Here is a 25860-nt window from a genome sequence, read left to right as displayed (position 1 = left end):
GATAAATATAATAACAGGACAATCTTCGAATGACAGCACATGATGTAACCACAGCTGATAAACCTGCACCTGAATCATCTGATATAGACTGGCGTAGATAGGGCTGTCAGGTTAGTGTACCGATCCGATTCCCACCATGACCATGTTTTGCAGTGCAGTGCAAGAATGCAAGTTTTTCTTGTACAACTGTTGGGTCATTGTCCAGTGCCCAAAGGTCAGCAGGTCACGATAAGCTACGGTGTCTTGTTCAAAGTGTTGTAGGTTACAATCAGAGTAACCCTTCTTGCTCAAAGACAGAGGGCAACAGTGAGAAGTCAAAGGGGGCAAATTTGACTCCTGTTCCACTGTAGAATTTGTTCTGAAATTCCACCCTGCAAAAAGTAAACAAGAATCTATAAATAAAAAGATAGAGAAATACAGATTTTAATTTTTTATGTTTTGAAATATTTATTTGAATTTTAAGTGTAAATGAAAATATTAATATTAGCTTAAAATAAGGGATTCACAATAAAGATTAAACAGTTAAATCATGAATGTTTTGCACTATATTTTCACATGGTTGCCAGGTTGGGAAGATTATTAAACCACTGGGCAGAAATGTATCAATTTAGCCCCTTTTCCACAGAGATTCCAGAAAATACACTGATAATGTGTCCCGTGATTTTTCCCTGGATGGTTTGATTTTGGTAGAGTCACACTGCTAGTGATTTTCCGGATTCTGTGTGTGCAAAAAAACACATCTCATAAAAAGATCCCATAAAGACATGTGATATTAGGATGTGATAGGCAACATGACATGTACCGTTTTACTAAGCTGATCTCCGCTTCATTCTAGTTTACAACATAGACTGTATAAAAACATGGACGTAGTGTCCATGACATCACCCGTAGATTTCTGAAGAGCGTTTTTGAAGCTCAAAGTGGGTGGAGTGGGTCGTCACAATCTTGGCAGCATATCACTCCCGGATCATTAAAAATGGGCAGAAAGGCGGGAGCTGGTTTCTCAAGCCATGCCCACCAAGCTCGACGGTGGCAACAGCAATCCACCTGTCACTCAAGTGACCACGCCCTTAATTATGCAGAACTTTAATGCTTAATACAATTTAAATGGATGAGTTATAAAAAAAAATCACCCCCTCACAGTTGTCACAAAGGGCAAAATTAGCTATATAGACCAAAATAATTTTTTGGACCAGGATGTAAATATGTTTTTTTTCTGCGGTAAAGTTAGGCATTTTAACATGGGGAGCCTATTGGCACTTTTCCACTGCATGGTATGGTTCACTTTTGGGGGGTTTTCCACTGGGTACAGTACCCAGTACCTGGTACTTTTTTTTGTAGGTTTTTTAGGTTCCAAGTGAACCATACCGTTACCAAAACGTGACGTGTAAACTCTGCTGATCACGGACTGGCCAAAGAGTATCTTCACTACCTGCGTCACTGAACTTGTGACACAAACAAATTGCTAGATTAAATTCTGCACAGCCAGTGAAGGATAGAACGCAAAAAACATTTAACAACACAAAAATGGTCGTTTCGTTGTCTGTTGAGAAAGTACAGACATTCCTCTCGTTGATAGCAGAGGAGCGGTTCCAGCAAGAACTTGATGGGGCGACTCCGAATGAGTCGTGGCAGTAGAGGCGGCACAACAATAACGGCATGTGAATAAAGCTGTACTGAACTGCAGTGGAAACGCAAACTGAGCCGAGTCAAGCCGTGCCGTACCGCACTGAGCCGAGTCATACCACATAATGGAAAAGCGCCATATGGGACTGACTCCCTTTTGGAGCCAGCCTCTAGCAGCCAGTCATTGAAAACAGTTTTAGTCTCTTTAATATAGGCTTCACGAGAGAGAGCGGGGGGTTGCTGCTTGTTTTACACACATCATTTTTTATGTGTGCAATGTTACTAAGTCCTTATCCTGGGATCGTCTCCTTGATCAATCTCAGGACATGTTTGCGGTCACACAGAAGGCACTCTGGCAATTTTCTGAGATCTGTGCGCTGTGTGAAAGGGGCTTTTACGAGAAAAACCTCTCATTGGGGATTAAATGTCTTGACATCTGGCAACCGCAACCATAAGTGCTTGTGGAGGCTTCTTACCAATGCAAGATAACACAAATGCCAAATTAAAAGAAAATGTTTCGGGATAAATATATAGTGGATGTCGCAGATGTATTACAAAATATCGCAAGGGATTATGCTTCATAAAGCGAAAGAGGCAGGGATCATGACCATGATTAAAATACGATTCATTGTCCAGACCTGCTTCCAATTTAATGTTAAAATATTAAAAAGTGTACTGAGAAGACAAATAAGACAAAGTCTCTTCTAGAAGACCCATTTCTTTAATTCTCATTTCTAAAAATCAAACCTGGCTGTATCTGAGGCTGTGTGCTCACCAGTGAAGACGCAGTGCATGGAGGAAAGCGGACAGACCCTCCATGACCAGGAGAATGGAGATAGTGAGCAGAGCAAAGACACTGAACACAGGCATGAGGAAAAGCACACCCAGTCTGGAGCTAACCCTCAGACCCAGACGCATCACCATGGCCCACAGCACCTCTGACAGCTCTGAGAAGCACACACACAACATATGCATAAAAAGTCTAGAAAACAGATTCATATGCCCATGATGTAATGCGACGTGTCGTAATTCTGATGTATTTCTGTGTGTATAATCAGACACTCACGGGCGTGAGCGAGACTCAGGGCCCAGAGACGCAAGTAGGAGGCGGTGTTGGAAATGCAGCCCAAACAGTACTCTATGGTGTGAATGGCTTGATGCAGGAAGATGTCTCCGAAATCAAACTGCCATTGAACATACATGTGTTAGTGACATTCATACAGGATAAATCTTTGTGTTTTAATGGTGACTGAATGTGAGACAGGTCAACTTTAACCTCCCGAGGCCCTCCTGAGTCACTTTGTCCCTCCTCTTCATCATGGACTACAGACGGGGACAGGTCTTCTTCACTCACACGCCGAACTCTCTCATAACCCTGCACACAAAGTAATATGATGTAGCATCTTCACCCTTTTTTAACCAATCCATCAAACATCAATGTATCTTTATATACATTTTGTTAAACACACATGCACATCCATCTGAAGACTATAGTTGTCATTTTGGTCAATCTCGCTAAAGCATGTGGATCACATTTCACACCAAATAATTAAAAAATGAAAAACTGTATTTTGAGTTTGATTAAGATTTTTCCCCCTCAATTTCTCCTTACCATAATGTATCTGAATGTCTTATATATAGCAATTCTTCTTGTACGATCGTAGGAACTTCATTACTTAAAAACATAATTTTAATTTTTTAATTAGTTTAACTACATTTAAACAGTTTAATCAGTATAAATTTAAAGGTAAACGTTTACAAACACTTTTATAGTGTATAATTAAGGTTCAAGATTTTTATTTGTCACATACATGGTTATATGGAGAGCATATGACCAGCAGTGAAATGTAAGTAAACATTATTTATTAATTTAAATAATATATATTTTGGTGAAGTATATAATAACATAAATATGAAAATTTGTAGTTTGCCTTTTTAAAAATGTTCAACCATTCAAAAATACTTTTAAATGGCTATAATAACTAATTTAATATGCAAAATGCGAAGATGTGTGATTTTAATGTTGTGTGATTAATCATGATTAATAACAAACTTGTGTGATCCATTTGTTAACATTAGTTAACTACACATTAGTTAACATGAACTAACAATAAAAAAAAAATCAACTAAAGCATTTATTAATCTTAGTTAATGTTAATTTTAACCTTTACTAATACATTATTAAGAATACATAAGCTGTCTCTGTTAATAGTGTTTAAAGGATCCAAGCTTATTATAACATGTTAGCATTTTAAAAGTGATCAACAGCCATTTTTCTTTTTCTTTAGTTGTTTAGTATGAACCAGTAGGACCTAACAGACCATGAATGTATCATATCAGATACGAACACATACATACACAAGAACACAGACACACCCTATGGACCCCCAGACTCTTCCCACCATGATGCAGCCAGTGGAGGTACAGAGGTCTCCCGAATAACAGCACTGGCACTGACAGCAGAGCCACCACCACGAGAAACACCTGCAGACCCATCTGTTACAAGAGGATAAACACAAATACAGACATCAGGCAGACTGAAGGAAGAGCTCACACGCACGCACACACACACACACACACACACACACACACCTGGCCAGGGTAAAGTGGTGCAGTGGCGCTCTCCTGCATTAGGAACATGTTGATAAAGTGAATGAGAATGCTTGGAGCCAGCTGTGAGTCTCGCGCTGAGAACGCCAGCCATTTGTAAAAGATCATGAAGACCAAGTAACCAAAGAGACAAAGTAGAAAGAGCAGCTCAGGAAGAAAGAGAAGATAGATCTTAAACTTCTGTCGGAAGTGCCTGTGAACACACAGAGAGGAGAAAAGAGTAGAATTTAGACCGAATTTAGAGAGTTTACAAGCAAAGAGAGCTTTACGTTAGTCAGTGTGTAATGTTATTGTTTGAGCATAAACAATATCAGCAAAGTTATGGCGCTAAAAGTTCAATGCAAACCGAAGATATCGTCTTTTAAAATTATGGCAGTTTAATGCCTACAAAAATGGCTGGTAGGGACTACAACAAGTTACTTTCTGGGTTGGTGACATCACATTTACGCCCCTGGGAGCATGCATCAAAGGGGGCGGGGCCACAGAAATATTCATATGTGAATCACGATTTTTCCTTCTAACGATTCTAATGGATTCACAAGTTTTTAAACTAATGTTCTAAAGCAGCGGTTCTTGATCCTGTTCCTCGGATCCCCTGCTCTGCACACACTCTGCATCTCTCTCTCTCTCTCTCCCTCTCTCACTTCTTAGGGCGTTTTCACACTTGGCATTTTTTTTGACTAGAACATGTTGACAAGCGTTTTTTTAGTCAAATAAAAAGCTGGCAGCGTTTTGGTTACAAATAGCAGCCGAGGGCGTTTTTTGTTGCTATAAGAACAGCTGCAATGGTAGCCTAGCGCTGTGTGCTGCAGAAATGTCTGCTTTTGAAGTTAACGGGGAGGGTAATGTCAGTTCATAACAACATTTGTGGGAGTGCAATATTATACGATGAAGGAAACTGTATAGTGCTTCTAACAATTTAGTCCAGGGGCTCTGGTTGGATGATGCACAATTTGCGGCATATTTTTCTAGACTAGATAGAGTTTTGTACTCATATCATACAACCTTGTGCTCTGAAACTAGTATGATCTGTCTACCATCTATCTTCTCTTTTTTCTCTCCTTGTTATTGGTCAGCTGTCAAAAAGGCGTTTGACGTAGGGCGTTTTTTCCAGAAAAGTTGAACTTTTTTAAACTTGAAAAGACGCTCTGAGATGCAGAAAAAAACACGGGAGTGGCGTTTTAAAAAGCGCTCAGGACTTTTTTGAAAACACGATTAACTCTATATGATTATAATGTAAAACAGACACTGGCAGCTGTGAACATAGCCTTACTGTTACAAAAATGTTACAACACAATCATGTATTCTGCTGTATTAAAACTTTAATCAGGATAAAACCATATAGTAGAAGCAGAAGAATTTAGAAATAACAGCTTACCTAAAAGTATGAGACAATAACAAACAGAAAACATACTATTAAGAGCCATGCTTGCTCAGGTTTTGCGCAATCTTCTTCAATAATATTCTGTGGGTTTCATTCAGGCTCAAACTGATAAGCAATATTGATGACACCATTGTTTACAATACAACTGGAGGCAAGGCATTTTGAGGCGAGGGCCATGACGTTTAGATGCGCACTTGAGGCTGTTTAGTGAATCAAAACACACTGAGCCACACGAGAGATGAGCACTAAGACTTTCTTGTAACACTATATGCACTTTGGGTTTTTATTTCTTACTGTTAATCACAATTAAACTCATGAATTCTGACCAGATTTTTTAAAGCAGAATGAAATATTAATAATATGTAAATACAGTCAATGTTAAAAATTATTACATTAAACATTTAATTTAAAAACAAGTATAATATAAGTATAAATAATTGTATTTACAAATAAACTGTAATTACATACAGTATATAAATTAATGTCTGTAAATTATCTTTAAACAAATGTATAAATATTGAATCAACATTTTTATTGTTATTATTGTGGGTTATTTGTTGACTGGAACTAAAATGATAAAAAATTGCTATTTGAAATAAAATACATGTTTACAGAAATAAAGAACCTATTTGGTTTTAGCTACATTCAACATTTCTCATTTTAATTTAGTTTAATGTGATGTACTAAAATAACAAATATTATAAAAAAATGTATAAAAACTATATAGACATATTAAAAAAATTATTTTTTTACAAAAAGTACAAAAATTCACAAATTCAAATTCAAAAATTTTAAATCCAAATGATTGGAAAATATAAAAATAAAACTAATAAGACATATCAATTAACAGATATTTAAAAACATCAATAGACAATCCATCAACAATCCATCAATAGAAACTATACTATAAAAAACTATAACAGCATCCCAATGATACTAAAAGAAAACACTGCCCTGTGTGCTCGGACCCCAGTTTGAAAACCCCTGTGCAAAATCACTTCTTCGTCTAATAATTCACCATTACACATAAACCAAGACCTAAAGAAATTGATGCTCACTCACAAGTGGTTGAAGACACTGAGCACCACCCCAAAGCTCATGTGGATGACTCCGATGATCACAGACATCTTCATCTTGTAGGAGTTGAGGAAGTTCAGGCGATTCACAGCCATGTTCCAAATCTACAGCTCAATCGAACACCCCAAATTAGAGCTATATCAGTGAATTAGTCTGAGCAGTAATCTATCATTTCAGGATATGGCTTCCACCCACAGAGATTGTGCACTCACTGGATCAATGCCCAATGGATAAGGTCCAGAGAAAACACCGGAAACTTTGGGATCCAAGGTGAGTAAAGCATTTGTCTGTAGAGTTTCATTTCTGTGCCAGAGTAAAAGGAGAACAATCATTATTGTGGATCCTTAAATAAAGTAAAAAATGAATTATAGCAGTGAGTTGAAATGACGGGCCCAAGCACTATATGACGGGAAAGCAATGCCATTTAAGCAGGCAAATAGAAAAGGATTTTTCTCAAGGTATTTTAATAACACACTTCCGGCTGCCAGCTGGTGGCCTATAACTATCAGTGCTTGGACCCTAAAAGTGTGTTTTGTGTCTTACGTCCACTCCTGCTGTGTGAACATGGCCTTGACGCTCCACGCTGAGCCAAAGATGTTGAGGGATTTGGAGAAACAGTCATTATAAATGAGTCCAGTGTATATGGAGAATAATCCCATCATCAGTATGATGTACCGCCCATCAAAAAAGGTTGTCCAGATCTGAACAGAGACAATCATTTAATCAGAAACAAAAAATGACATATATGGATCAGCATTATCACAATAGCTCGATGCTAAACCATGGCTAAATGCAATCAGCTTCATTCAGTTTAGTTACAACTCTGACCTCATTTCCTGGTTGTCTTCGCTTGTGGTCCTTCTCAGTCAACACCATCCACAAAGCAAAGAGTGTCAAGACTGAACCATGACCAAGATCTCCAAACATCACCGCAAACAGGAAGGGAAAGGTGATAATGGTATAAGGAGCTGTGAGGGAAGGAAATAAAAATAAAAAACTAAATTCATTAACAATCTGAAAATCATGAATATCACGCAGCACAACAATTTTCAACATTGATAATAATGACAAATGTTTCTTGAGCAGCAAAGCAGCATATTAGAGTGATTTCAGAAGGATCATGTGACACTGAAGACTGGAGAGCAGCATTGCACTGAAAAGAGCAGCATGAACATTCTTCAAAATTTAGTTTTGGAACAACATACGCGTGAGTAAATAAAGACAGAATTTTAATTTTTGGGTAAACCATTGCTTTAATTTCCAGTGTAAGCCTTGTAGCTTCTCATCAAGGTTGTGAATAATGGTTGGTGTCGTGCACTCACCTGGGCTGGCCTCCCGGTAGTCGCCCACTCCATACGCTTCCACTATACTCTGGAAGCCTGAGGTAAACTTGTTGCTCCTCAAAAGTGTTGGCGGAGTGTCGCTGCTTGGGATCCGGTTCACAAAGGAAGGGACGGTGGCGTCACCTTTTCTCTGTTAAGAAAATTAAAGGAATATATCTCCCAAAATTGAAAATTTACTTAAAAATTCACTCGCCCTCAAACCATTCTTTAATCGGATTAGATTTGGAGGAATGTAGCATTACATCACTTGCTCTCCAGTGGATCCTCTGCAGTGAATGGGTGACGTCAGAATGAGAGTCCAAAGAGCTAATAAAAAAAAACATCACAATAATCCACAAGAAATCCACACCACTCCAGTCCTTAAGTTAATGTTTTATGAAGTCAAAATATCAAAATATAGTCCATAATCCATATATTAACGCTTCCTCCAGTGGAAAAGTCTATCCCCCATTGTCCTCTCACATCAAAATCAACCCACATATTAGTTTAGAACTGCTAGAAGTGTTTTCACATGCAAACTGTGCTTGATCTGTGCATATTTCTCTCCTGATTCAGACAAGACAACTTTTTCAACTAAGAAAGCAAAATTATAGAGGACTTGCATTTTGCTGGAAGCCACGGTTTGAAGTTAATAGACATTAACTGATGGACTGGAGTGGTGTGGATTACTGTGATTCTCTTATCAGCAGTTTGGACTCTAAATCTGACGGCGCCCATTCACTGCAGAGGATCCACTGATGAACAAATTATGTAATGCTACATTTCTCCAAATCTGTTCTGATGAAGAGACAAACTCATCTACATCTTGAATGGAGTGAGAGTGAGTAAACTGTCAGCAAAATTTCATTTTTGGGTGAACTATTCTTTTTAAGGATGCTACAGTTACGGCACTTATCTCAGATTGTGTAATGGTCTCAAAGGCACATTAAAACTTATTACCTGCTTCTCATACGTCAGTAGGTTGGATTAATCGGTATAAAGTATAATGAGAACGATTTTACTCACTGAGCCCTCCTCCAACGCCCGCCTCAGGTTCGCCAGGTCGCTGACCGGACACCACACTTCAGCGATGAGACACTTGTTGGTGACGTCGAAGCTGCAGAGGTTAAGGATGTGATAGATGGCTTTCATCTTCTTCACTTGCAGCACCCACGAGTGCGCCGACTCAGACGCCTTATGCAAGACCTGCTTCATGTAATCATCAGTGCGGTGCAATACCTAATGCGCAAACATCGCGTCATTGACGTTTTAATTATGACATAGCAGGATCAAATAATTATGGCAATTCTCCAGTGAATGGGGTAACGTCAGCATGATTTTGCAGAGGACAAACTGATAATCAAACCCATAAGGAGACTCTGAAGGCACTCTGAGAAAAAGAAAACATACATTTTGCAAGTCTTGGATGCGTGTCCTCAAGCTGTCCATCACATCGGCCCTTTCCTCATCTGTTTCAGGGTGGGGGTACAGATGACAGTGGTAACTGTGAAAACCATATAACAAAATTCAATATGACAGACAGACTTAGGGACAGAACATGTTTGCATATGCCATCTGCAAAATACTTTTATTTTGTTTTCAATAATGGTCAGTGGAGATGGAGAGTCAAGTCAAAAACAGTTCTATAACAGTTCTATAACAAATTGGGTCAGTGTTCATAATGCAGACATCTTGGACATATCCATCCATCCATCCATCTTCTACCGCTTATCCGGGGCCGGGTCGCGGGGGCAGCAGTCTAAGCAGAGAACCCCAGACTTCCCTCTCCCTACACACTTCCTCCAGCTCTTCTGGGGGGACACCGAGGCATTCCCAGGCCAGCCGGGAGACATAGTCTCTCCAGCGTGTCCTAGGTCTCCCCCGGGGTCTCCTCCCAGTGGGATGTGCCCGGAACACCTTCCCGGGAAGGCGTCCAGGAGGCATCCGGAACAGATGCCCGAGCCACCTCAGCTGACCCCTCTCGATGTGGAGGAGCAGCGGCTCTACTCTGAGCTCCTCCCGGGTGACTGAGCTTCTCACCCTATCTCTAAGGGATCGCCCAGCCACCCTGCGGAGAAAGCACATTTCGGCCGCCTGTATCCGGGATCTTGTCCTTTCGGTCATGACCCAAAGCTCATGACCATAGGTGAGAGTAGGAACGTAGATTGACCGGTAAATCGAGAGCTTCGCCTTGCGGCTCAGCTCTTTCTTCACCACGACAGACCGGTACATCGACCGCATTACTGCAGAAGCTGCACCGATCCGTCTGTCAATCTCCCGTTCCATCCTTCCCTCACTCGTGAACAAGACCCCAAGATACTTAAACTCCTCCACTTGAGGCAGGAACTCTCCACCAACCTGAAGTGGGCAAGCCACCCTTTTCCGACTGAGGACCATGGCCTCGGATTTGGAGGTGCTGATTCTCATCCCAGCCGCTTCACACTCGGCTGCAAACCGTCCCAGTGCATGCTGAAGGTCCTGGCCTGATGAGGCCAACACGACAACATCATCCGCAAAGAGCAGAGACGAAATCGTGTTGTCACCAAACCTGACCCCCTCCGGCCCCTGGCTGCGCCTAGAAATTCTGTCCATAAAAATCATGAACAGAACCGGCGACAAAGGGCAGCCCTGCCGGAGTCCAACACGCACCGGGAACAAGTCTGACTTACAGCTGGCAATACGAACCAAGCTCCTGCTCCATTCGTACAGGGACCGGATAGCCCTTATCAAAGGGCCCCGGACCCCATACTCCCGGAGAACCCTCCACAGGCCGCCGCGAGGGACACAGTCGAATGCCTTCTCCAAATCCACAAAGCACATGTGGACTGGTTGGGCATACTCCCATGAACCCTCCAGCACCCTGTAGAGGGTATAGAGCTGGTCCAGTGTTCCACGGCCTGGACGAAAACCACACTGTTCCTCCTGAATCTGAGGTTCTACTATCGGCCGGATTCTCCTCTCCAGTACCCTGGCATAGACTTTCCCAGGGAGGCTGAGAAGTGTGATCCCCCTGTAGTTGGAACACACCCTCCGGTCCCCCTTCTTAAAAAGAGGGACCACCACCCCGGTCTGCCATCCCAGAGGCACCGTCCCCGACTGCCACGCGATGCTGCAGAGGCGTGTCAGCCAAGACAGCCCCACAACATCCAGAGACTTGAGGTACTCAGGGCGGATCTCATCCACCCCCGGTGCCTTGCCACCGAGGAGTTTCTTGACTACCTCGGTGACTTCAGCTTGGGTTATGGACGAGTCCACATCTGAGCCCTCAGCCTCTGCTTCCTCAATGGAAGACGTGACAGCGGGATTGAGGAGATCCTCGAAGTATTCCTTCCACCGTCCAACGACATCCCCAGTTGAGGTCAACAGCTCCCCACCTCTACTGTAAACAGCGTTGGTAGGGCACTGCTTCCCTCTCCTGAGGCGCCGGACGGTTTGCCAGAATCTCTTCGAGGCTGTCCTTCTCCATGGCCTCACCGAACTCCTCCCAGGCCCGAGTTTTTGCCTCCACAACCACCCGGGCTGTAGTCCGCTTGGCCTGCCGGTACCTGTCAGCTGCCTCTGGAGTCCCACAAGCCAACCAGGCCCGATAGGACTCCTTCTTCAGCTTGACGGCATCCCTTACTTCCGGTGTCCACCACCGGGTTCGGGGATTGCCGCCTCGACAGGCACCGGAAACCTTACGGCCACAGCTCCGAGCGGCCGCTTCGACAATGGAGGTGGAGAACATGGTCCACTCGGACTCAATATCTCCAGCCTCCCTCGCGATCCGGTCGAAGCTCTGCCGGAGGTGGGAGTTGAAGATCTCTCTGACAGGAGACTCGGCCAAACGTTCCCAGCAGACCCTCACAGTACGTTTGGGTCTGCCGAGTCTGTCCAGCTTCCTCCCCCGCCATCGGATCCAACTCACCACCAGGTGGTGATCGGTTGACAGCTCCGCCCCTCTCTTCACCCGAGTGTCCAAGACATACGGCCGGAGGTCGGATGAAACGACCACAAAGTCAATCATCGACCTACGGCCTAGGGTGTCCTGGTGCCACGTGTACTGATGGACACCCTTATGCTTGAACATGGTGTTCGTTATGGACAAGCTGTAACTAGCACAGAAGTCCAATAACTGAACACCGCTCGGGTTCAGATCAGGGGGGCCGTTCCTCCCAATCACGCCCCTCCAGGTGTCACTGTCGTTGCCCACGTGGGCGTTGAAGTCCCCCAGTAAAACGACGGAGTCCCCAGTCGAAGCACTTTCCAGCACCCCTCCCAGAGACTCCAAGAAGGCTGGGTACTCTGCATTGCCGTTCGGCCCGTAGGCACAAACGACAGTGAGAGACCTATCCCCGACCCGAAGGCGCAGGGAAGCGACCCTCTCGTTCACCGGGGTAAACTCCAACACATGGCAGCTGAGCTGGGGGGCTATAAGCAAACCCACACCAGCCCGCCGCCTCTCACCTTGGGCAACTCCAGAGTGGTGAAGAGTCCATCCTCTCTCGAGGAGTGTGGTACCAGAGCCCAAGCTGTGCGTAGAGGTGAGTCCGACTATCGCTAGTCGGAACCTCTCTACCTCACGCACAATCTCGGGCTCCTTCCCCGCCAGTGAGGTGACGTTCCACGTCCCTAGAGCTAGTTTCCGTGTCCAGGGATCGGGCTGTCGAGGCCCCCGCCTTCGACTGCCACCCGATTGTCTAAGCACCGGCCCCTTACGGTCCCTCCTGTAGGTGGTGAGCCCACGGGAAGGCGGCCCCACGTCGCTCCTTCGGGCTGAGCCCGGCCGGACCCCGTGGGGGGAGGCCCGGCCACCAGGCGCTCGCATACGAGCCCCAACCCCGGGCCTGGCTCCAGGGTGGGGCCCCGGCTGCGCCATACCGGGCGACGTCACGGTCCTTTGATTGTTCCTTCTCATAAGGGGTTTTGAACCGCTCTTAGTCTGACCCGTCGCCTAGGACCTGTTTGCCTTGGGAGACCCTACCAGGGGCATATAGCCCCGGACAACATAGCTCCTAGGGTCATTCGGGTACTCAAACCCCTCCACCACGTTAAGGTGGCAGTTCAAGGAGGGGATCTTGGACATATATTTTTTTTAATCTAAAAACAAACACATGTGCCAAGTTCTTAAAACCTGGTTTGATATGGACTTGAAAAAGTTATTTTAGTTAAATTAATTTAAATTTAAATGAAAAAAGACAGTAAATCTAGAAAAAAATCTCAAAACAAAAAGTAGATAATTTCTTTTTCTTTTCTTTTTTTTTTACACAAATATTTATATATTTATTGAAAAATAATTACAATTTAAATTCTGGGGAACTGATATGATATTTTACAACCTTTACTAACCTGGCCTTGTAAAAAAAAAAAAAAGATATGATATTTTGATTAAGATTTGACTTTTGATCTGTTTTCTTCTGCATGGTGGTCGCACCGCAAGACTTTTTAAATGTTTACAACATTTAAAACATTTTAAAATTTTTAAAATATAAATAAATCAAATTGGGTATATTTTTCCTAAGAAATAATAATAATAGATTATGACAAAATGCAGGCACTTTTCTTTATTATATTATCAGGACAAATGAATCACCAAAAAAAGTCAGAATCAATGCCACAAAAATTTTTAGCAAAATGAATTTTAATTCAGAAATTGCTCATCATAGAAAAAGTGTATTGAAGTCTATGTATGAGTTTGAATTTAATATAATAGATCCACACAAAAACATAATTTCAGGAGGCAATGCTTTTTAATGGCATTATTTTTTATAAATACTTGTGTAATGTAATGACTAATTTAATTTAAATCTTTCAGTTGACAGGCTTACCATGTTAAGAATTATGTTAAATCCTATATTAATGTCAAGCTAAACATATATAGCACCTAACAAATATTTCAGAAAATATGCACAAATATGAATGTGTGTGAAAAGCACCTAAAAATGCCAAATAAAAAGAATCAACATCAAGGCATTTACTCACCAGTCGCAAATTTTTTTAACCTTCTGCCCAATCTGGTCGCCCCAAAATGAGATGAGGAACACTACGCTCTTACTGATCTCCCCCTGTAGCACATAAACATGAGAAAGACTCTCCATAAACAAGCTCTGAATACATTAACACGCTCTATCAGCAGCAGATGGGTATGATCTAAAACTGTGAAACAAACACAGAGGCATGTTCACATGCAGCATATTCTGTTAAACCAAACCATTTGAATATAACTACAGCCATTAAAAGGCACTCTGCTGGTGGATCTCAGCATCCTCATTTACACACAAAGTTTGCATACCGTGTCCAGATCGGCCAGGCTCTCGTCCACTTCTGTGTAGCTGAGGATGGTGTAACCTTTACAGACGCGCCAGAGCATGCGCTCAAACGCCTCCACCTTCACCCGCTGAATCAACCCCGAGATAAACCTGAAACACAAACATCACACACACGGAAGGTCACAGCGGTGTAGATGTAGGCCGAGACATGCTGATCTGTCAGTGAGAGGGTCTTTGTGACTCACCCGAGTTTGGCTCCCAGTCTCTGCATGCTGGTGCAGCCTGACACTGCTTCAGTCTCCACAGACGGGAACTCCTCATACTGAGGGCCCAGGGCTTCATGCTGAACACAGACACATCCACACTCACAAATATCAATATTAACAAATATCTAAGAGCTACAGATTGCAATCATCAAACAGAAGGTTTATTTTAAACAGTACTTAATAATATGCGATTGACAAATATAAAAGCTAAATCTAATTATCAGCCAAAATTTGGCCATTTTAAATGATTAGCATTGGCTGATAAATGTGTCCTTTTGACTGATTAAAAGAATATATGATTGTGTTCATTCCAAAATATAACAAGTTATGTCAACAGATAGTATATATTATTAATATATATATATATATATATATATATATATATATATATATATATATATATATATATTACGTTTTTTTAAGACCTTAGCAATTTTGGTTAAACTTGTTTGCTTATAAATTGTATTTATATATATATATATATATATATATATATAAAATATATTTTTATGTCAGCAAATATTTTTCAAATCCTTTGTTTTCAAATATTCAAAAATGTATACACCGCCGTTCAGGTGCAGGTTAACAGGTTAAAAAGTTTTACACTTCAGCTTTATTCATCTATTTGCTTTTAAACTGTATTATGTCAAATATATATATATATATATATATATATATATATATATATATATATATATATATATATATACACACACACACACACACACACACACAATTTTTTATATATATAATTTCAGCAATTTTTGACCATTGACCATTTCAATTGCTATCAATAAATGTAATGTATTACATATCTGGCATGCAACTTTAAAGATAACAAAACTGATCAACCGCTGGTCAACATTCTTATATATATATATATATATATATATATATATATATATATATATATATATATATATATATATATATAAAGAGAAAGTCATCTGTGGTAAATAAGACAAATATATGATTGGATCCAAGCTGAACATTTGGCTTGTATGTTTCTCCATCATAAGCACCATAAATGTCACGTGACTTCAAGAGTACCAAAAGATTTGGTGCGTCTGCTCACAGTACTCTCACAGTTACAGTAGTTTAAGCCATTATACATCATGTCACACAGATCACATTAATGCTGGTGAATGGAGACTCACCCTGGAGCGGCTGTGCATGAACGTGTGTGTGATTCTCAGCATGTGTGTGTACTCCGTCAGTTCCAGCTGGTTCCTCTGGAGCTTCTCTTTATTCCTGGCCACCTCGCTGAGCTCCACCTCCAGCCTCTGCAACTGCTCCTGACAACAGCCAATGACAGTGTCAAAACACTTCACATTCAATATTTATAAATGCCTTCAAAACGGGACACACACACCAGTCAACAAAACTCAGCACAGCGTTACCCAAAACAGCACCAAAGGCCATGAGGTATCATGGGTGTACTACTATAAAGCTAAGCCACACATGATGAATCCAATATGCATAATAAATTCCCCCATTCACAGAAATCTTTTTCTCACACATTATACACAATCAATCACTCTAGGCAACTTGACACAGTCAATTACCAGCACTGGGTCTTGACGCTGAGAACTGGAGCTCTCATATACATTCAATTACCACAAACCACAGAGCACATGGCCATTAAGCCGAAAAATATGCACACTGTAATTGACTAAAACTGCATGGAAGGAAATTTTCTTCTCATTTAGGGCTCTATAACCTCCAATACCCTTTACACACAAACATCTGTTTTATGATGTAATACTTACTGCAGTTTTTCAAGGAGCATCACATTAAAAAAACTTACACTCACAATAAAAATGTCTGAAAAGTGGGTTAAATTTGCACCCTCAATAAAACGTTAATTGTATATAAGAAACACAACTCACACAGAAGTCAGAAACAGGAGGAGTGAATCACACAGAAGGAGAAAAGAGGAAACTGACAACACGACATATCAAGTTACTTTTGTTATGAAAAAGACTCAGCTTTTGAACCAAGGTGGCAGGGTTTGAAACGACATGAGGGTGAGTAATTAATGACAATTTTCATTTTTGGGTAAACTATCCCTTTAATTTTGCTTAAAGAGAACTCAAGACAGTATTTATGGAAACTAGAAAAAGTCTGTTTGGTACATTTACCTTGCTTACTAAAGCAGCCAATATCAGTATGTTATCTCAGCACCTACCATGATTTCTAAAACATTTTTAGGTGCAGGAGCAACAGGAGGGAGTTCAGCCTCTGGCACTGCAAGATTAGCCTTCCTGATTTCCCTCAGCAGATACCCTACAGGTGATGGAAACAAAGCAAAGGTGTTTTAAACATCAATTCAAGAGCACACAGAAACATAACAGGGAGAGAAGCATAACAATGCAATCACATCAAAAAAAGCTAAATTCAGATGTCTAAAGTCTATTCTAATGTACAAAATGAGTCTGTTATGTGCTTATTTCTTATATTACTCCAGCAAAACTGAATTGTAATTATACCATTTTTGATCTTTTGATGCTAACGTTGTCGTCTGTGTAACATACCTTTAAGGCTATGCTGGAAACATATTGCAAAATAAAGAAAGATAATTGTAGCTAATATTTAGCATCAGATTTTGAAGTTGAAATATCCTCAGCAGGAGAGGTTTAGGCTTGACCTAAAATGTACAGAGTGTTCAATAAAGATCTCTTACCCAGAATCCTCTCCATCTCCTCACATCTCTTGATCTCACTGACGAAGCGGCGCTGGAAGGAGCTGACGCTGGGGTTGAGCTGGAACAGGTCATCAGATTTAGACTTGTGTGTTTGACACAACAACATATTACAATCTAGAGACAACAAGACAAGGCTGTGGGCATTACATTAATTAGATGATATTTGGTCATTGACCAGATTTCAGCATTGCATAATTGGGTCTGCTTGTAAAGTCGACTGACAGCTTTGTCATTGCAATAAATGAGGAATAGAGCTTACAGCTTCAAAAATGACAAAAACCAACATAACATCACCATAAAACTGGTTTATAAGACACATCCACCATATTTCAAGTCTTCTGAAGTCACACAATAGTTTTGTCTTTCATTCCAGCAAGCTTTACACCAACCAACCAAAATCAGATAGATGTGAGAACAAATCATTCATATCAGTTTGAACAGCATCTTTCTATTATTTGAAAAGATCAGCCCCGTTCAGATATTAGACAAGAGATTAGCTAAGATATTCACCATATATTACTTTACATTTTGGAATGTTTCTCACACAAAGCTATAAGAAGATAAAAAAATAACATTTATTACATTTATTTATCTATTCATCTTTTATTTATTATAGGCTCAATTCTCATTCTGAAGAAACAAAATAAATTACAGAAGTAAAAAAAAAACAAAAAAACAACAACAACAACTTGAGTTTGGAACAACATGAAGATGAGAAAACAATACATTTTTGGTATGAAGAAATACTATCAACATTGACTCTTTAAGTTAAAATTCATACATATGCATAAGGCAAAGTGTATATCTTAGGACCAGTGTTATTTTTGTATTATTTATATAATATTATTAGCATTTATTCATATTTTATTAGCTTGTATATTTTTTATATTATATTTTCAAATTTTAGTTTAGGTTTTACTCATTTTGCTGTGTGCTTTTTACTTTTTCTTAATATTTCTAAATAATGTTGGTTTATATTTATTTAATTTTTAGTATAGGTCATTATAGTACTTAGCCGTAAACTCTTTTTATATATATATATATTTTTTAGTGAGTTGCCAATGCATCATTTTTAATTTTAATTTTTCATTTTATATTCTTGTTTTATTTTATTCTAGCTTCACTTCAACTGATAATTTTCCATAGTTTAGCTAACAATAACAACAAGATTTAGGACCTGTAACTGGTTAACATTTTGTATTCATTTTAAATGTAAAAAAAAATATATAAGCTGCATGCATAATAAAAAAAATTATTTATAAAAAAACTATCCAAAAAAAATCTCAAAATTGTTTTGTCAGCTGCCCTTACCGACAACCTAAACAGTAGGTCACACACACATGTGACCAACACATGCATAGCCTATGCAGTTTTTAATGAGTGTCGAAAAACCTCAGGGTGAATAGAAAACACAGGCTTTTAAACAGACTTGCTCTATTTTTTAAGCAAGCAATTGATCCAGCTCAGCTTTAAGCAGGACATTACTGACATACATCAGCCTCTCTTTATGACCAGGCCAAAATGTGCACACAAAACATGAGATTCAACATGCATTTAATTAAATCCGTTTCACACCTATAAGCGACACGCAGCAAACAAACATGGCTTGCCAGGTAATGCCGATCATTTAAGCTCAATTTACTTCAATCTGTCTGTTCTGAGAATTCAGGTTGTGGCTCAGAATCTTCCCTGACAGCATATTTGGGGCATCAGGTTCACGCATCGCTGATTCGGAACGCGCCTGTGATGCCCCAGAAATGCTGTCTAGCTAGGCAGCTCACTAGGATTTGATACACACCCGGTGAGTCCAAACTTACATCTCGAAACTCGACCAGCCCCATTTCTCCGAGTTCGCTGATGCAGTCGTACGCAGAGCCAGACTGAAGGAACAGCTGCGCCAGACACATCTCCTCGCTCCGAAAGCCTGAGCCCATCTTCTCTCTCCTCTCTCGGACACCTTGATCACTCAATCCCCCTCTGGTCTTGCGATTCACTTCGATACAAGGGTTCAACACAAACAACTCTAACTCAATACATTTTTCATTTGACTATAAACTGACTTGTTAGCACGCATTTTTAATTATTGAAGATTTTATGTCTGATCGAGTCGGGATGAGATTAAACTGCACCGAAAATCATTAACCTATAAATGCTATATTTAGCAACCTAGTGAGTATTCTCAGTATTAACATGCAGATTATGCACAGACTACAAATTAAGATGCAGAGGTAATATTCACTGTCTTACCTAGCTGGCAGGACTATAATAATCGATAGGCGTCTGTACCTTTAATTGTCGTCTTGCCATTGAAACGACAGAAATAACGACAGAGATTAAATACTAATGAAGGGATGTTGCCAAACAAATAGCTAAACGCTATGCAGCCTTAAAACGTACGTATATAACGTACAATGAAGGCTTGGTGTTTAAATAAATCCCTTAATAAAAAGATCACTCCTGTAAAGCAAAAACCCTGCCGGTGTACAGATTGCGCCCGTGGGTTGCCAGGTACTTTAACAAATCCTCCCTGCTTCTATTTAGCACGTTTTCAACTTACAAAAATATTTTTGAAAAAATGTTTAAAGAAAATAGAAACATAACATAACACAAACACACACACATATATATATAATAAAAATGTAAATTAAATAAACACAAAATGTAAATGATTTGTGTATTTAACACTTTATTTCATCATAATTTTATTAATATCATCATTTCATTATGTATTTAATAATTTCATTGTTTTTTATTTAGTGTTTTTAGAGGGTTAAATAACTCCAACTTCCATTAACTGACACTATATTTAATAAAAATATAATGACTTTATTAAGAAATTTAAAATAACAAGAACAGCTATTCTACAAATCCATAACAAACCCATGGCTTGCAAATATTTTATCTGCTTAAAGGTCCACTCAAAAGGTCTTTATTGCTTACCGAACAAGTTTTTTTGGCCAGCTTTTTTTCTGCAATCTGGCAACCACATTATCATTTAATATATTCTGTGCCATATTCTTCTAGACCAGAGGCAGGCCATCTGCCTTTCCTTTGTTTAAATAACTGAAAATTAAAAGATTTACAAGGCAAAACAAAACCTTGTTAACGATTCTTAAATAATAAAAACAGACTCAGTGAAATTTTATGTTTTAAGCAAAACAAGGAAAGAGAGTGTGATGGTGCTGATGTGACAGTGACGTCATATAACCCACTAGCCTCCACTTCATTGTATATTTATGCTAGTACCTTTATATAGTGCACCACAATTTGACTTACTTTCTAAGGTTCCAGGTGAATGTCCTTCTCAAAGCAAACGCAGATATTCAGAAGACGCCAAACTGTCATGAAAAAGTGCATCCAAAAGTAGTTTCTTCATGCAATATATGCAAAATGCCTGACAGAATTGATGAATGTGGCCCAGCCCTAATCACTTTACAGCATTAATAAAAATACAAAAACATAACAATAGAAATAATCTATTATAATGGTGCATATGAAGATGATAAATTCACCATGTTTACAAAGTAGAAATATAGACATTAGCAGTAAACAGAAATACTAGTAGAAATAGAACATAATCAGCTGTCTGATAATTATTATATACAATATGCTGATAATATTATGTAATATTAAGTATAGAAGTTAAAACAAAAAGAGAACAAGCCCTCTTATTTACGTACTGTAGAGCCGACTGTGACTACAGCAAAGAAAATATCATAGCAGTTACGCTGATTTGAGGTCAAATTGGATATGAATACCCCCGGCAAATAAATAAAAACAAATTAAAAATTTAACAATATCGATTTTTTTAATAATGTACCAAATTACAGGGAACCTCTATAGTTTACAGTTTCCTTAAAAATTTGCATGTACCTGGAATACTTAATAAATAACAAGTTAATTACTGATTATCATAGAAACCAGCCACTGGCATTGGCACTGCATTTTTTTATGTGGGGAAATTATTATTTGCTGAAACAGAAAACATGAAAACTTTTATCTTTATTGCTTATTGGTAAGTTAACCAAAGGGTTTGTGAGAAAATAGTAGCTATCTGAAGCTCAGATCAGTGAAGTCTATGTCATCGGAGGTTTTGTGCGAGTCTGTTGAGCTCCTGTGAGAGGCCAGTGACAGTGTCCAGGATCTTCTGTCTATCAGACTCCAGGAGACAGCCTCCACAGCGCTGGAAAAACTTGTCTGGGTGCCAGAGCGCTTGCTGGCGACAGAGCAGCTTCTGGAAAACAGTCGAATCAGACCGATCGGCACCTTGCAACATAACGCCCACCATTTCCTCCAGCGAGCCGCGAGGAGCGGGCCACGGGATGTCATCGTATCCCAGCAGTCTTTCAGGAGCTTTGCTGGAGGAGGTGTGAAACGTAGCCGCACAGCACTCCTCGTAGCGCCTCTTCCTCCCCTGTTTCGTCTCCTCCTCCTTATGAGCTGCACACTGCAGGTACTCCTCACGCTCCCGGTCCAGCCTGGCTCTCAGCTCCCTGCGACTCCTCTCGTCCTCCTCCATCTCCTCCCACCGCTTCGACCTCTTCTGACCCGAAGAACCTGCTTCCCTCTGTTCTCTGGCCCACTGCTTGGTAAAATACTCCTGTCTGATCCGATCCGCCCAGTCTCTGAAGTCTTCGTCATCTTTATCATCCCTCACAAAGTCATCTGGAGCGAACAGGACATATTCATATATGTTTATCACCTTCTATATACTGTAGCCTCAGCTTTAGACGGTCCATATATTTTAAAAGAGGGTTATACATAATCTTATATATTATGAAAGCCATGAAATCAAAATGATCAGGGAGAAGAAGTACAATGGAAAACAAATTAAATCTGAAAGAATAATTTTATAAATTGTTAATTAGTATTTTTTTTATCATAAAAACTGCTTCACTGCTTATTAATATTTTAAAGTCTTCTTTCCACAAAATTAAAGTCAAGTGGTGCAACCAACATGCTGAGAAAAAGTTATATAGAGAGGACCACTGTAATTAATAATTCATAATGAATGTAGAGTCATGTATTCAAAGTCTAAAGAAAAAATATATATTATACTTAATGGTTACACCACATGACATTTGAAGTCATAGCTTTTATTAAAAAAAATATTGAAGATCTTTTTTTTTTAAACCAACACGAATACATAGAGTACATTTCTAAGAACTTAAAATAATAAATAATCTCAATGTTCTTTAACTGACCCATCTATGTATTATTTTACAATAGACTCTATTGTGTGAAATAGCCAGCTATTACAAATATATAATGGAGATAGTGCAGGATATTCAAGCTTACCCTCATACTGTCCGAATGTCTCAAAAAACTCCTCCTGACATTCACCTAACAGCTTCTCTCCCCACTGTTTCTCTGGATCAATGTGCGAGGATTCATTCCTGATGTTCCCGTTTCAGTTGAATTAACATGAAACATATTAATAACTTCAAGATGCATAACTAAAAATGACAAACCTATTCTTGATATAACCAAATAACACCAGATAAGGGTCTCTCTTCTCACAGCACCTGCTTGGGCTTCATCCACTGGAGCAGGTCATGAGGAGTCACTCCTGCTTTATTAGAAATACCCATAGCTTCTGGACAGCTTATTCGTAATGGCACCACCAGGTCATCATAAGCTGTGATGAATAAGGTTGAACAGCATTAAAACAGTTTAATTGGAGAAATAGTGTGTCGATATTACACGGTTATTACACCTCTTTTGCCATGTTTGAGGGCTCTTTTTGCGGCCAGATGTAGCGGTGTTTCTCCATTTCTGTCGGTTTGAAGGGGAACTGCTCCATGTTTCAACAGCAGTCTAAGAACTGCATCATCCCCGTGAGAACTACAATGTGTAGAGGGCTTCTGTGCTTCTTCCCCTGCGCGAAGTTCAGCTCCAGATCCTTGTGTTTACGAAGGAACGACTTTAACTTCATCAGACTGCCCTTCTCCACATAGCGCAAGACTCTCATCTGCTTTCTTTTCACCATCGGGACTCATTAGATGACATGCATATTTTATCATAACTCGATGTAACATTATGCATATATTTTTAAGTCCTTTCAACGTTTTAAACACGGCCATAAACAAACGTTACACAACGACATCACTGCAGTTCGTAATGATTCCGGAGGAACCGAACCCACTCAGCAGTTCCGTAGTTGACGCGCAGGTTTAAAGTGACGGTGAACCTCCGTCATATGTTCACCGCTAAAAATTGCTTGAATTCATTTACAGTTAATTTGATAGTTTTTACTAGTCTTTTTTCTTTTACAATTCACGGTTTACATTTTATATTTTGTATTTCTCAAAAAAAAAAAGTAGCCTACAAAATATTTTGCCATTACCTTGAAGTAGGTCTACTTAGTTACTTAAATATAGAGTTCGGTTCTGTTTTAAGGACATTATGTGAAACAGTATATAAGCAACAAATATTTGAGAGTAGGACTAGATTGTTTTCACATTATAAATATTGAACATTAATTCAGCACAGCTGTCCAAGTTCAAACCTATTAATAAATGTGCTTGTGAGAAATTGTCTTTCATTTTGTCTCGATCTAGCCCATAAAAATTCTATTTGTTGATGTAAAGTCAAGTTGATTTGGTAAAATTAAATAATGTTTTTCCGATTGGATTTTATGTTGCACCACAAAAAAAAAAATAAAATAATAATAATAATAATAACAATAATAATAAAAATAAATAAATAAATAAAAAAGGTACATTAAAGTCAAAATACAGCTCTTGGAATAAATACTTTTGACTGTGTGATATATAACTATAACTAATTATAGCTTGGTTTTTCCAAAACATCACAATGTAGATTATGCTCTATAGGTAAATAGGCTATATTTTGTCAGCATAAAAGTGAAAGTTTGCTGATATATTGTAATATATTGTGCGTTAATGAACTTTCTGTTCCCTTATTTGGTCATCTTCCTTTTCTTGTTGTGTTAATTGATTACCTTCTTACCCCCAGATTACCTTCTGTGTGTTTAAATACCCTCTGTTCTGTTCTTCCTCGTCCTTGATTATCGTATTGTAATGCTGTTATTGTTAACCTGATGTAGTATTGTGAAGTTATGATGTTAATGTGTTGTATATAGTTTGTAATGTCCTTCGTTATCCAGTAAACTCCCCATTTGATCCAGATCCTCCTCAAGCTCCTTATTCTTACGTTAGCTCACACCTCAGTTTTAACAGAATCACGGACCAAAACAGTTTAGTTAGCAGCGTTTTTCTTTCTTTTTGGTTTTTGTTTTCTTCCCTCTCCCAGAATGGCAATTCCAGCGGTCCAACTCCTGTGCCTGGAGCAACTGGACCGTTCGCTGGAGGACCATACCAGGGACTTTCTAGATCTGGCGTGCCTTACCTACTTCCCCGTAAGGCACGCCTACCAGCAAACGGTCCCCTAGAGGATTTTCGTCACTCCATTTCGTGGAGTGGGTGCTGGAGAAAAATGGATCTTCATGGACCATCTGCACCGCCGAAGAGGATATCTCCAGCCCCACTCCCGACCCAGAGACCAGCCAGCCACCATCCCGACACACGGAGCTAGAGCCCACCGCAGCCGCAGAGCCCGAGCCTATCACCAACAGGGAGCAGGACCTCAATCGCGACTGACCAGGTGTGTGAGCCGGCAACACCGTGCGTCGTAGGAGTTTTAGTGGAGATCGAGGGCGTGGAGGAAAGCCCTGCCCACACTTCTGCGACTGAGGGTGAGCTGTTTTCGGTCTCGGGAAATATGGAGCGACTTATGGATCTTATGGACTGGTCTATGGAGGTAATCCCTGAATTTTCTGTTTCTCCGCTGGTTCCGTCCAGCCCTAATCCCCCTGTATACCCTCTCAGTCTCCCACTCCCACCTCCTCCGGTCATTTTCCTCTGCTCCATTTCCGCTGGTTCCGCCCAGCCCTGAATCTTCCGTGTCTCCGCTGGTTCTGTCCAGCCCTGAATTTTCCGTGTCTCCGCTGGTTCTGCCCAGCCCTGAATTTTCCGTGTCTCCGCTGGTTCTGCCCAGCCCTGAATCTTCCGTGTCTCCGCTGGTTCCGCCCAGCCTTGAATTTCCTGTGTCTCCTGTATTCCCTCCCAGCCTCCCTCTCCCACCTCCTCCTAGTCCTGCCAGTTCCTCTGCTCCACTTCCGCTGGTTCCGTCCAGCCCTGATCCTCCTGTGTTTCCTCCCATCCTCCCTCTCTCTGTTCTCCTCCTAGACCAGCCAGTTCCTCGACCTCATCTCTGCTGGTGCCAGTCAGTCCTGCAGCTCACCCTCAGTCCGCGCCATCTGGGCGCGATGGTTCGCTGCTAGACTGCCAGTCTCCAGCTCCGCCTTGGCGTGTGAATGCCCTGTCTCCGCCTCCAACCTCTGAGCCCTGAAGCCCTGAGCGGCTCCGCCTTGGCTCTTAGCTCCCTCGTCTCCACCGTGGCCTGGCATCCCACCTGCTCCACCGGGCTCCCTTGTCCTTCCGGCTCCACCTTGGTCAGTTGTCGACCATCCGCCGCCTCTGGACTCCATTCCTCTGGCTACACCTAGTCACTCCATCCCTCCGGCTCTATCAGGCTCCTCTTTCCCTCTGGTTCCACCTCTATCCTCTGTCACTCTGGCTCTGCAGCGGTCTTCCAGGGC

General features: G+C 40.5%; 1 protein-coding gene and 1 pseudogene across 4 annotated transcripts; both read right to left on the bottom strand.

Moving 5' to 3' along the window:
- Nucleotides 1-239: 239 nt before the first annotated feature.
- LOC132127368 (V-type proton ATPase 116 kDa subunit a 2-like) lies at nt 240-19234 on the bottom strand. 4 transcript variants are annotated; one of them, XM_059539205.1, is made up of 20 exons: nt 19055-19234; nt 17217-17295; nt 16722-16819; nt 15691-15828; nt 14513-14610; nt 14291-14417; nt 13981-14063; nt 9430-9523; nt 9046-9258; nt 8020-8170; nt 7526-7665; nt 7241-7398; nt 6910-7000; nt 6683-6801; nt 4219-4429; nt 3985-4122; nt 2897-3001; nt 2693-2810; nt 2402-2573; nt 240-371 (listed from the first exon to the last, which is right to left on the bottom strand). In XM_059539205.1, exons 1-20 carry the CDS (start codon nt 19169-19171, stop codon nt 269-271), a joined length of 2553 nt encoding a protein of 850 aa, XP_059395188.1. In that variant the 5' UTR covers nt 19172-19234; the 3' UTR covers nt 240-268. The 4 variants fall into 4 exon arrangements, with proteins under 4 accessions (XP_059395188.1, XP_059395189.1, XP_059395190.1 ...); XM_059539206.1 differs by having other exon boundaries at nt 2903-3001; XM_059539207.1 differs by having other exon boundaries at nt 4003-4122.
- A 1987-nt stretch (nt 19235-21221) lies between these two features.
- Nucleotides 21222-23377, bottom strand: LOC132127625 (NF-kappa-B inhibitor-like protein 1; annotated as a pseudogene).
- Nucleotides 23378-25860: the final 2483 nt, after the last annotated feature.

Source organism: Carassius carassius, chromosome 45 (assembly GCF_963082965.1).
Source record: "Carassius carassius chromosome 45, fCarCar2.1, whole genome shotgun sequence".
NCBI lineage: Eukaryota > Metazoa > Chordata > Actinopteri > Cypriniformes > Cyprinidae > Carassius > Carassius carassius.
This window is presented reverse-complemented; position numbering and strand designations above follow the sequence as displayed.

Coding starts and splice junctions, on each gene's coding strand:
- LOC132127368 (XM_059539205.1), bottom strand. CDS start 19,171: ATGGGCTCAGGCTTTCGGAGCGAGGAGATGTGTCTGGCGCAGCTGTTC. Junction 2,574..2,692: donor CCTGAGTCTCGCTCACGCCC/GTGAGTGTCTGA, acceptor TGTGCTTCTCAG/AGCTGTCAGAGGTGCTGTGG. Junction 372..2,401: donor CATGCACTGCGTCTTCACTG/GTGAGCACACAG, acceptor TACTTTTTGCAG/GGTGGAATTTCAGAACAAAT.